The following is a 12,207-nucleotide window of genomic DNA, read 5'->3' as shown; positions in this document are numbered from 1 at the left end:
AGAAACCATCTTCTAATATTACAGGCATTAAGTAAGAATTCATGCATTTTTGGACGTATTTTCTCTATGCCATTTTTGTCTAGGCAGTTAATCCTTCCCTAGCCACATATCATGACCATGAAAACTTGCAGTAATTTCCATTTTTTACAATAAGAGCAACACAAGGGCCAACAGATCAATGTCTGGCTCCCCTCTTGATGAACTCAGAAGGAAAGCCTCTCATTGTTTCAGCAGCTGTTTTTGTTTCCAAATCCAAAAGGGGAACTTAACTTAGTGTTTTGTCTTATTTTATATTTTGATTAAAAGGTTTGTGATTTGCTTTTTGTTTTAAAGCCAGTTACATGGTCTTCCATATAGTCTGCTAGAATGATTTGGATTAATGAATTTTATTCTTGTTTGGGATAAAAAGCAAAAATTCCTTTGCGTATAGTACTAGACCATGTGATTATTTATGTGCACAAGTATGATTGAATAAAAAATGTATCCCCTGGCTACAATGTTGATGTGATAACTCGATTTACTTGAAATGTAGAATACTAATTCATTGGGATATTACATCTTTTTCTATATAAATATTTTATTGTTAAAATTGCTTCACATTAAAATAGGTGTTAAACACTGGGGTCGGGTACTTAGGCTGTTTGTATCATGCTAGGCACCATGTGAAATTAAGAGATTTAATATTTCCATAGGCAAACTGTTGATTGATTTTTTTAAATTTTTCAACCAATATTTGGTGTTGTGTAACAGGGCTGCACAGTTGGGAGACATGAGAGGGAACACTGAGAACAGATGAGTTTCTTCCAAAGTTCTGTCTCTGAAAGGCCTTCCAATTTTATGCCACTTGGTTTTCAAACCAAAGCCTTTGCCTATAAAGACACTTGGAAAAACTACTTTTCCAAAGTACATACTGCTTAAAAGAAGGATAGGGGTATTTAACTTTGTTTTGTTTTATTTACTTTTAAGGCAGTAAGCACACATCACCTATATTTTCAGATATAAAACACATATGTTATACTTTCATGCATTAAATAATTCTTCTTTTCAAAGTCCAGGGAATTAGAAGTATATTTAAATCACAATAAACTAAGTTTATAAAATTAAGTTTTTCCCGAGAGAGAAGGACCAAGAGAAAATTTGATTAATTCGTAGACTTGGTTAAATGGAATTGTAATGCTCTCTTTTTACTGACTATTAAATCAGGCCTAGCCTTAATATTCCATGCCCCAAATAGAGATTTAGTTCCTGCCATAAAATTGAGACTACTGCCCTGCACTAATGCTGTTTTAATGCCAACTATTACTGTTTGAAAACAGCCATGACCTCTTCTCTGTCTCTAGAGCTGTATACCTTGATGCAGATGCACACCCTATGCAGTGTAACTTAACTTCTAAAGGAGGTGCTTCCTGGTAGAAAGCACCACAGGAAAGCATCCTGTTTTGCAACTAATGAGATTCAAAGATAGGAAGGTTAGTTATAACCCCTTCCTATTTGAAAGTCATATGTAGGCTAATGATCAGGCTTTAATGGCTTGCCCATGAAACTGGGAGTGCATATTGTTTTAATGAGACCTTTTATTTATTCCCCAGACTCCTTTCCTAACTTTAATTTTTTTTATCAAGCAAAGTGAATAGAGATATTCACATATTGCTGTTCCAAATAGAACAGCAGTGTGTAGTGAAAGGTACACTTGGGAAAAGGCTCCGTGGTAAACAGACTTGGGGTAGTCTCCGGGGGAGTCTCCTAGCCTTAGTTGATAAGCTAGGAAGATGCTCATTGTCTCATGAGCTGCTGAGTGAGGAAGAAAGACTGACTCCCTCTTGCCCTACCCCACCCCCCACCCTTCTAGGTGCAATCAGAGCCAAGTCTTTTTACATCAAAGCAACTATAAAAATAAACCCAAACTTTGAGCCCTGATCAATTCATCTTGTCTTCACCTTAACTTGAAAAAAGAATAAGAAGAAAAGAAAAAAGGGAAAAGAAAAAAAAAACCTCAAGGAGCAAAACACAACATGGTTTTGTAATAGTTACCAGGGACTTTGGTCTAGGTATGTGTGTAGAATAGCATTTGCGGCAGAGGTAAACGAGGAGGAGGCCAGGTGGTTTATATTATAAAAATAACATTCTGACCCACCATGTGCATGAAACGTTTCTTTCAGTTGACAGGAACTGGTGAGTTTTCTCTGAAAATTGGACTCCCAGACCAGTCCCCTCCCCCATACCTAGCAAAGACACCCCCCCAATTCCCAAATACACAGAGCTCCAAATTGTTCCCAGTGTATTTGCAGCCAGCCTGACCAACACAGAAAGAGACACAATATTAACTTGGGTGACTGAGTTTCAACGGTTGCCCTTTTTCACATCACCATCTGGAAGGGGAAAAAATGCTAATATATCTACAATTAGATAAACTGGAACACATGCAAATGTTCATGCTTAGACCAGGGCAGTCAAGGTCTTAAAGAACTAAAAGGGGGAAAATTAGCAGCAGGGCCTGGTTTGTGGCATTCTTTGTGCTGATGGCTTCCTGTCAGGATGAAACTGAGGTGTTGGTGACACTGACCAGAGCTGGCAGGCTGTACACACAAACTCTGCAAGTCACTTGCTGAGACTTGGACCCTGAGTTACAAAAGCAAAATGTTCCCAACCACCTGAATGACAGACTTGACAGTCTAAAGGATCTGGACAAGAATTCTCACCTCTTACAGAGTCCGTTTATTTGGTTTTGCCACTTGCAAAGTCCCAGCTTAGGACAGCCCCTTGGGTCTGAAGTGCCATTGGGCAAATGCCACCTAAATCACACTGACCTGCCCTTGGCCCCAGGGAGGACAGCATCTTTGAGTTTGCATGTAGGTACAACCTGTCACATGTATGATACATGATGGATCTTATGCAGAAAATCTCTCTCCTTACAAACCACTTTTCAATTCCTTGAATACCATTGGTAGGCACAGAATGAATTGTACCTAATTTGGTTTTATACATTTAGGATCTGCAGACTTTTTTTTTCCTTGATGTCTTTAAAATACAAATATGAAAAATTCTAAGAAGTCTGTTGTTTGTTTAAGATGGAGAGAAGTTACTTATATTGATGTCTTTCCACATGCTTTTCTAAAGAAAAGCTGGGATGTATGGACAGAAAAAGCTTAATGTCCAGAAGCAGCTACTCAACACATGTGTCCTCCCTATTTTCTAACACAAAGCATGGACAAAATTAGTAATAAAATGTGGGTTGCCAGGAAAGTTACTGTCCAGAGTATAAATTGTGTCATCCTGGCTAAAAAATGTTTCTGTAAACAATAACACACTTGTCAATAATTTTAAAGTATTTAATAAATAACTAACAATAAAACTAATATCTTATACATCTCTACGTTTATAACATGTCCATGACTACCAACATTTTATTTCAGTTAATTTAAGAACTTCTGTATATCCAAAAAAAATTGACTAGTCACTGTTTTATTTCCAAATAGCCTACTGACCCACAAATTCAATCTTGATTTAGTTTTGCCATTGCATAGTGTGACACGTGGAATATTATCACTGAAGAGATAAAAACTGCTGAGTGTTAAAGGAAAACTGAGACCTCAGCTAAGTTGGGAGTGCGGATATACTTCCTAAGGGCCTAATTTTAGAGGAACATTCATAACAGATTTTTTTTTTCAGCATGAATGCTGCTGTCCTTGACTTTTGTTTAGAAGCAATTTCTCTAGTGAGAAATTAGCACATTTGATGTTAGCAGAGGTGGCTATATCTCTGTGATATTGTGATTTATAATAACATACATTTGATCTGGTTCCTGGCAAAGATCCCCTAAAACCCTCGGAATTTCCTAAGTGATAGGAATGATAAATGAATCTTTTATTATTCATAACAAACCCCTTTATACTGTACCTGAGTTTATGTTAATGAGATGGCTTTTGGGGATGCTCCTAGGGATGGGGCAGGGTTGCTAGGAGAACCAGACATGTGATTAGAAGTCTATAATTTTCAGTCCCAACCTCTGACCTACAGGGAAGGGAGAAGAACTGAAGACTGACTTAATCACCAATGGCCAAAGATTTATGTATAACTGAATCACTGTGCTGTACACCAGAAACTAATACAATATTGTAAATCAACTAAACTTCAGTTTTTAAAAAATCATGCTTACATTATGAAGCCCCCATGAAAATCCTAAATGGTAGGATTCAGAAAGCTTCTAGGTTGGTGTACATATAGAGGTGCTGGGACGGTGGTTTGCCTGGAGTGGGCGTGGAAGCTCTAAACCCCTTCACACATACCTTGCCCTAAGTATCTCTTTCTCTAGCTATTCCTGACTTGTATCCTTTTACAATTAGTCAATAATCTATTAAGTAAACTGTTTTCCTGAGTTCTGTAGGCTGTTCTAGCAAATGATGGAAGCAGAAGAGGGAGTCGTGGGACTCTGCCATTTTTAGCTGGTTGGTCAGAAACACAGGTGACAACCTGGACCTGTGATTGTATCTGAAGTGGGGTCAGACTTGTAGGACAGAGTCATTAATCTGTGGAATCTGATGCTATCTCAGATGGACAGTTTCAGAATTGAGTTAAACTGTAGGACACCTAGCTAGTGTCAGAGAATTAGTTGGTGTGGGGGTTGGTGACCAGAGTATAGAAGTGTAGAGTGTTATGGTAGAGGAGAGAGTTCTCCCTTTCAACCATGGAGCCAGTGAAGCTTCTGTGTAGGCTCCTTTCAACTCCTATGCCAATATTTTAAATTTTTGATTCCATACTGCTTTTCTTAAACAAGGTCCCACAAATTGTGTAAGCTTCAGGCCCCACAAAACCTGGTTCTGCCTCTGCCAATTAGAAATGTGTCACAGAAGGGACAGAAGCTAGAGCAACATTCCTCTAAGAATAGTCCTGGATCCACCTGCCTCAGAATCACCTGGAAAACTTGTTAAACTGTAGGGTTCCCCATCACAATCCATCTGAAAAGACTAATTCAGTAGTTCAGACTGGGGTCTGGGAATATGAACTTTGAGCAAATTCCCCAGAGGTTCTTACTATGAACACTAAAGTTTTTGAACTATTGGTTTGGACTCCTGGCCTAGGAGCCGTTGGGCTCCTAGAAGCTTGTTGATGAGCCAACATCCAAAATAAAATGCAAAGCCAGAATGAGCTGGTTTGGAAAGAATTTCTTATCCAGTGGAGCTGGGGACTTTTAATTTGAACGGCTTTTGCTCTTGAAGAGTTACCACATTGTTACCAAACACATTTAAAAATTGTTGAGCAATCTTATGTGGTAAAATCCCTTATTGTCTTGACTCTATACTTAATCAAGTGGTCCTTTCCAGCCAACACAAGAAACTTCCAACAGAGGATGACATTTGATCTTCTCGTCTAGACATAGCTGGCCTTTCTCTCTCCATTTTCTTTCTCCCTATAGTCCAGGTGAGGGAAAGCATCAAAAGGACAATAGGTGGGAAGAGGGTATTAACATAATTGTCAGCACACGCCCCTCATCATTGGGCAGTTTCTTGCTATAGTGTACTGCTTCCTCCTTGGCCTTTTCTTCTAAATGACATTGAGTTCATCATGTGGGGATGGGCGGAGATACTCTTGGAGTCTTATGCCAAACTGACCCATGGAATATCAAAGTGGGAACCTGGGCTAAAGTACTATCTATACTGATTTGGGGAATGCTATGAGACTTTGGCCAAATTATGTATCGTCTCTAGTCTGTGGTGGGTGACCATTTCTGTGACAACTAGAATAGTGTCATGGTTAAAACTCTGAGCTCTCAAGTCAGATCTGGGGTTTAATATTGTTTTGGTCCCTTTTTAGTTGTGTGACCTTGGGATATGTAACATTTGTTTTCTCATGGGCAAAATAAGAATAACAACAAAAACAACTTCATAGGATTGTGGTAATAACTAAATGTGACAGTCAATATAAAGTGCTTAGCTCAGTGCCCAGCACATAGGGTCAGCAATGAGGATTACTGTTAGTGAGCTCTCTCTCAAGGATGGGCTGAGGGAGTTCCTAATTACCTGATGTGAGCAAAACCTTTGTACTGTCTATCTATGACTGGGTAACAAATTGCCTCAAAATTTACTTTCATGGTTTCACATTGTTTCTGAGGATAAGGAATCTGGAAGCAGCTTAGTTGGGTAGTTCTGGCTCAGTGTCTCCCAGGGGTTGCAGTCAAGCCATCAGTTGGAGCTGCAGTCATCTGAAGGCTTAACTGAGTCTGAAAGATCAGCTTCCAATTTCACTCAGAAGGCTGTTGGCAGGAGGCATTAGTGCCTTTCAGTAGGACTACTCACAACACAGCTGACTTTTCCAAGAGAGAAAGCAAATGTGACCAAGATGGAAGCCACAGGGCCTTTTATAACCTAACATCAAAAGTGACATACCGTAGCTTTTGCCATATTCTACTGGTTACACTGACCAACCCTGTACAGTGTCGGGGTTACCGCACAAGTGTGTGAATGCCAGGGGCTGTCTCAGAGGCTGGCGACCACCACCTTTAAATAGTTTTCCTGAGCAATGCCACATGCTCTTTTTTGGGGGGGGGGGGCTTTAATTTTAGATTAGAGCCAGGAGGCTTTGAAATGATTATAGTGGTTTTTAATCTACCAACAAATGAAAGTCATCTAAACATCAAAATAATTGTCTGAGTGGGGTCTGCTAGCCACTTGAAAAGCATGTGACTCCACATGCCAAAGAAATCCACAGCTGACTTTAGTAAAATCTTGACTATTAAATATTCCAGCTCTGCACTTTCACAGAGTGCAAAGGACAGAAGTTGTCTCTCTATATTAACAAGCAAGAATGGTTAGCGGAAAAGGCATGGTTTACAAATCTGTATTTATGATTGGGGTCTGGCTGAAAAACAGTGAGAATAAACCATACAACCTGGGAAGTCTAATTCCAGCAGGAAGTTGCTTTGAAATAACATCATACTTCATTCACTCCCCAACTGATGTCTTTGATGACCGGTTTGGACACATCAATAAAACGTCCTGTCACTTACCATATTTTATTTTCTTGCAGAGTTTCCCACTGTTTGATGGTAACTCTAACAGTGCCTGTTCTTACAGCAGACTCCACGTGCTGATTTAGATTTGCCAAGTAGATTGCCTTTGGTTAAATTTCTTGCCCAAGCACAGGTCCTTATGGTTTGAGAGGTCCCGTTAAAAGATCCCTAAAGGAAAATATGCAGCTTTACTGGCTTGGATTTGTAGCTTCAAAATGTAAAAGCAAGCGGCTGGTTAGTATTATAGACATTTTGAAGTACTTGTCTTTCAGAAATGCAAAGAACAATAGCAAGAAAGCCTTTGATGGCTCAGAATTTATTTTATTTTATGTACTTATTAATTGGTACACTTTCTCCCCAATTTTAACCAAAGATTCTGTACATTGAAACAATAAAATAACTAAAGACATGTGTCTCCTTTAAAATCTTGATATTGGTTAAGTCTCATAGTCCTTTTCCATGCTTTCTGGGTAAAGGCTCTTTCTGTTCTCAGCCCTGCAGCACTTTGATCTCGGAAGCGGTGCCATTTGGTTGTAAATGTATGTGGCGCCTTTGATCTAGTACTTAGCTGGTCTTATTTAAAATAGATAGCTTCTTTTATCTAAGTAGTGTTTACTAGGTCTCTCTCTATGAAAGATGGTTTAAATTGCTATTATTTAGATAGAAGGTTATATAAAGTTTCTTAAGAGTGCTTGTATCTGAATCTAATTCTCTAAATTCTAAACTTCACCAGCTCTATTATAGATTTGATACAGCAAATTCCTATTAAAATGAGCTGTTCCTACAGATGTCAGGTTAATATTTGCAAAAACTTTGTTTGCTTTTTAACAGGGAACTGATTTTCCAAAGAATAATAAACATTTCCTACACTCAGGCAAAAATAGTACTCTCAGAGTGTCTGAACTTAATGGCCAATTTTCCCTCTGAAATTCACATATTACTATATTTTTATATTACTGGTTTATGAATACTATAAAGGGTTTATTGAAATGGGACTTTTTAAAGTAATAAATATATATCTTGAATTCTCTTCTTTAAGAGGTTTTCTTGAATATTTTGTCAGGCACTTTACTGACTTGTGTTTCAATTTCCTAGGCTGCATTCAGTTATTCATCCAACAAACTTTGTTGCAGGTATAGAGACACAGAGATGATTGTCACAGACTCTGCCCTTAGGTTGCCCACAGCCTGGGGTCGGGGCAGAGAGCACTATTAGACAGTTACATGGCAGTATTATATGTGCCTCTCATGAACAGCGGTCCTCACAACCTGCAATTAGGAATGGTCAGGGAAAGCTTCATGGAAGAGTTGGCATACAAGGTTCAGTGAAAGCCTGCTGACTCAGAACTCAGTGTCTTGTATATACCCAGCCAAGTCCATAATGCAAAGGCAACCTATCTGCCCAACTTTCCTGACCCGCTCCTGGGTTTATTGCAGGTGGCCTAAATCTTGAGAATGGTCTAAAATTTGAATGGCTTTGCTGCCTGAAGCTACCCCAAAGCCTTCTAGCTTGTCATTCAACACTAAGGAGAAAAACCCCAAACCACTTCTCACATACACATTTAGAACTTTAGCTCCACTCTTCATTTAAAGGAAATATTGGAAATCTCTTTGTGTTGTAAGGTAAAATAGCTGCCTTTAATTGTTCGGTTTTTTAGGCTCCCTGCACGTTTTTTCCCCATCCTCCTAGGTGTCATGTTCCTACCATTTCAGAAGTCTTGTCATTACTCCACCTATATACTAACCATGTGTGAGCACTTCCAAGAGCTGACCCTGGAAGTGGGCACTCTGGAGGATGCCCAAGAAATGTATAAGAGGCCCTTCCCTGGCCTGGAGGTTGGGAGAGGGAAAGGAAGAATTAATAGTCAGAACTGTTCCAGAAGGGAGGTCGCAGTGGGAAAATCAGAGGGGGCCAGGGCCTTACCTCGGGGGACTCATACTGGGTTTGTGGAGAAGGGGAGGAGAGGCAGCCTCTGGAGGACACAAGAGCATGAGTTTGGAGTGTTCTTGGGTCAGTCAAGGATGGTCATCGTGGGGCAGATGAGGTAGAGGTGGAACGTGCTAAAAGCAAAAGGAGGGTTTGGCTTTTTCCCAGTGGTGCTACCAAACCCTTGAGGCTGATTAACTGCAAAATGAAGTGGGATCTTTGGTACTTTCCCTCTTCCTCAACATCAGTCACCAAACAGTACTGATTCTGAGAAACTTGCATTTTAGGTAGTAGGAGGCTTGGAGATTAGAGAGTCTGGCCTTCCCGTTTGTCCAGTGAGGAAATAACCTCCAAAGTTCAGGCATCCCAGGTTCATAGTCACTGAGTGGCAAAGCCAGGGGTGCATGGCCACCTTATGGACCAGGACCTGGGACTAGGCTTCTCTTCTGGGGGTTGTTTTCCACTAGGAGTCCTGGAGTAGTGTGTAGGACCCTAGACAGTTCCCAGGAGCCTGTAGCAGAGAGGCCATCACACCCTGAGGTCCTCCAACAGGTGTGGGTTCAGGGGATAGTACAGTTCTCATAGGGCTTCATCCTCTATCTTGACCCTCCACCCCCAGATCCACGCCAAGCCAGAAACTGAATAAGAGGAGTTGGAAATAAAAGATACAGAGAGGACAAAAAAGACTCAGGATAAACTGAGCAGACCCATGTGAGCCACAGGAAAGCCAGACTAGGAGGATGAAGAGCAATATTACATTTGAGAAAAATGAATTTTTTTGTGAGTTACTAATCATAGACTGCCTATGGCCCTTAACTTTTGGAAGGCCAAACAGAGTATGTCCTACCCAAACTGCATAGACTGAGAGCAAAGTAGAAAAGGTGGTCCTCAGGAAAATCAGGGAACTATTATTAGAAGGAGGGTGAAGAATAAGTGCTAGAAAAGCTAAAATAAGAGATTTTGATGGCAGCCCCCTCCTCCTAACCTGAAGCTAAGAAAGTATAAGCCTGAGATGTTCTCATGGAGTGTTACCATGTGACAGATACTCTCAGTGCTTTGTCTGTATTAACTAATTGAGGCTATCCTCACCCTGTGACATAGGAACTACTATTATTCCCATTTACAGAGGTGGAAACTGAGGCACAGAAAGACTAATTTGCCCAAGGTCTTTCAGCTAGCAAGTTCCAGAGCTGGGATCTGAACCCAAAGAGTCTGACTCCAGAACCTGTGTTCTTAATTACTGTGTTAAAATTTTCTCCCATTTTCCTTCTTTTTTCAGTGAAATAACAATTTGAAGAAGACCCTGATAATGAATGTAATCACCTAGCACATAATAGTAGCCATTATTATTTTTCTTATTATTTATCAAGAGAGTATGCAAAGCCTCTGGTGCACAGTAGACATTCAATGACTGAGAAATAAGACAAAAAGCATTTGAAGACCAAGCAAGATATTTGCATGGGCTCTAGGTATTGAAAGAAAATCTTCATGGTCTTCAGGGAATTAGCAATGGGTATGAAAGAGTAAGTACAGACAGCAAATGTATAAATAGAAATGTCCAGAGACGCATTGAGACAAGGGTAAAATGGTGAGATGCTGAATCCTTTAATGACTCCCTTTTCTCCTTCCCTTCTTAAGTGCTGCTTAAGTAGAGCTGAAGCCAGACGGGATGCAGCTAAAGTGGCCCTAATCAACTCCCTCTTCAATGAGCTGCCGTCCCGGAGGATCACCAAGGAATTCATAATGGAGAGTGTGCAGGAAGCAGTTGCCTCCACCAGTGTGAGTACCAACTAGGGAAGGGAGGAGTGGGCTGTGCTGAGAATACTGAGGCATTTGAATCTTGGGAGATACTAATGTGAACAAGTTCTTTAAGAATTCTTCAGGTTTAATTTTTAACCCATTAAATCAATAATTTCAGCAAAAAGAACTCTTAGGTTGGAAATCTTGAATTTGGAGCTGGTTCCCTATTCCATGTCTCAGTAATATTCTTTAGCCTCCTTGGATCATGGTTAATCAAGCTTCAAATCAAGGTAGATAATCTGATCCACCTTGATTTGTTTATTTGAATATTTGCTGTTTAGGGAGCATTGATTCTTTTAGGGCCTGAGAATGCATGCAGTGGAATAGTGCTTTAATCTAGAGATAAGGAAGCTCAATTTTCCCCAAACTTGACTAATCATAAAAATCACCTGAAGTCCTTATTAAAAGGGCTGATTCCCTAGCCAGCATGAGGAAACACTGACTGCCTAGATTTGGGAAAAGTCATGTGTCCAGTATTTGTTAGCTGTTAGAATTATCATGCTTAATACCAATTTTTTTTTCAGAGAGCTTTGGAAATTTCTGTAATGGACATAATTAAATGCAAAGTGCTTTAAGAGCCAAAAACTCTGTCTTAGACATTTAGATGATACATTTTCTCCACAACCCAGGAGTCGATGATTTGCCCCATGAATTATTTGGAGTTCCTAATCCTTATACCTCCAAACTATAAGCCATGGAGGAAGCCTTGGGTCTTCACTGGGACAGGTGTCACCCTGGTGTCCTCCAAGTGCAGGAACTTGGCATTACCAAAGGGATTAGCGACCTCCTGGTTTCTCCTTTAGCATAAGTAAACCCCATCTGAGATTTTCATTCTCTGATTCCCTTAATCTGACTCTAAAGGTTCTGTCATTCTGAAGAAGCTGCTGATAATGGGGGTGATATTATCACACTAGCAGTGATCTTTTTGCTCCTCTTCCCCTTATAAATGCTCTTATCATACAGGGGAGAGATAAGGGAAGAGGCAGAGGACAGAGAGTGGTTTTCCTGGCAGAGAGATGTCAGGGAGCTCTGTTCTATATCTGCCCTGCGGATGAAAGGAAGCCTTTATTTTCCTGCCCTGTAAATTTCAAGTGCCTTTGAGGGAGAGGAGTTAGGAAAATGATGCCTGATTTATATGTGTGGAATTTACTCAGGAGCAGGGAAGGGCCCTCAGTATAAATGTAATTTATCATTTTTTCATGGAAATTTCTAAGGAAAGAGAATATATATGGTTTGCATGCTTCTGGATGGATTTCCTCTGGGATATTTAAAAAGCCAACATAAATATTTCAGCAGTAGTGTGTTAATGTTATTGCATTCAAAAGCTATAAATTTGCTGCTATCTGATGCTGGCAGTTGTTTGTTCAGTCTCACAAAGCCATCGCCCACCTTCCCAGGAATCCAAGGCCGTGGGATATTGAAGGGCAGGCCCCAATGCCATTCCAGTGCTCATGTTAGCTTTTTTAATGCCACTT

The 12,207-nt window shown here is 40.1% G+C and overlaps 1 protein-coding gene across 5 annotated transcripts in view; it reads left to right on the top strand.

The window, feature by feature from the left end:
* LIX1 (limb and CNS expressed 1) overlaps nucleotides 1-12,207 on the top strand; it is a 54,856-nt gene that overhangs the window by 29,263 nt on the left and 13,386 nt on the right. For all 5 annotated transcript variants that reach the window (XM_064482681.1, XM_010993974.3, XM_064482680.1 and 2 more), the window contains one exon: nucleotides 10,571-10,711. In XM_064482681.1, coding sequence (XP_064338751.1) covers nucleotides 10,571-10,711 — 141 coding nt within the window. The remainder of the gene's footprint in view (nucleotides 1-10,570; nucleotides 10,712-12,207) is intronic.

The sequence above is a fragment of the Camelus dromedarius genome, chromosome 3 (assembly GCF_036321535.1).
Source record: "Camelus dromedarius isolate mCamDro1 chromosome 3, mCamDro1.pat, whole genome shotgun sequence".
Classification (NCBI taxonomy): Eukaryota; Metazoa; Chordata; class Mammalia; order Artiodactyla; family Camelidae; genus Camelus; species Camelus dromedarius.
The sequence above is the reverse complement of the archived record's forward strand: the minus strand, read 5'-3'. Positions and strand labels throughout refer to the sequence as shown.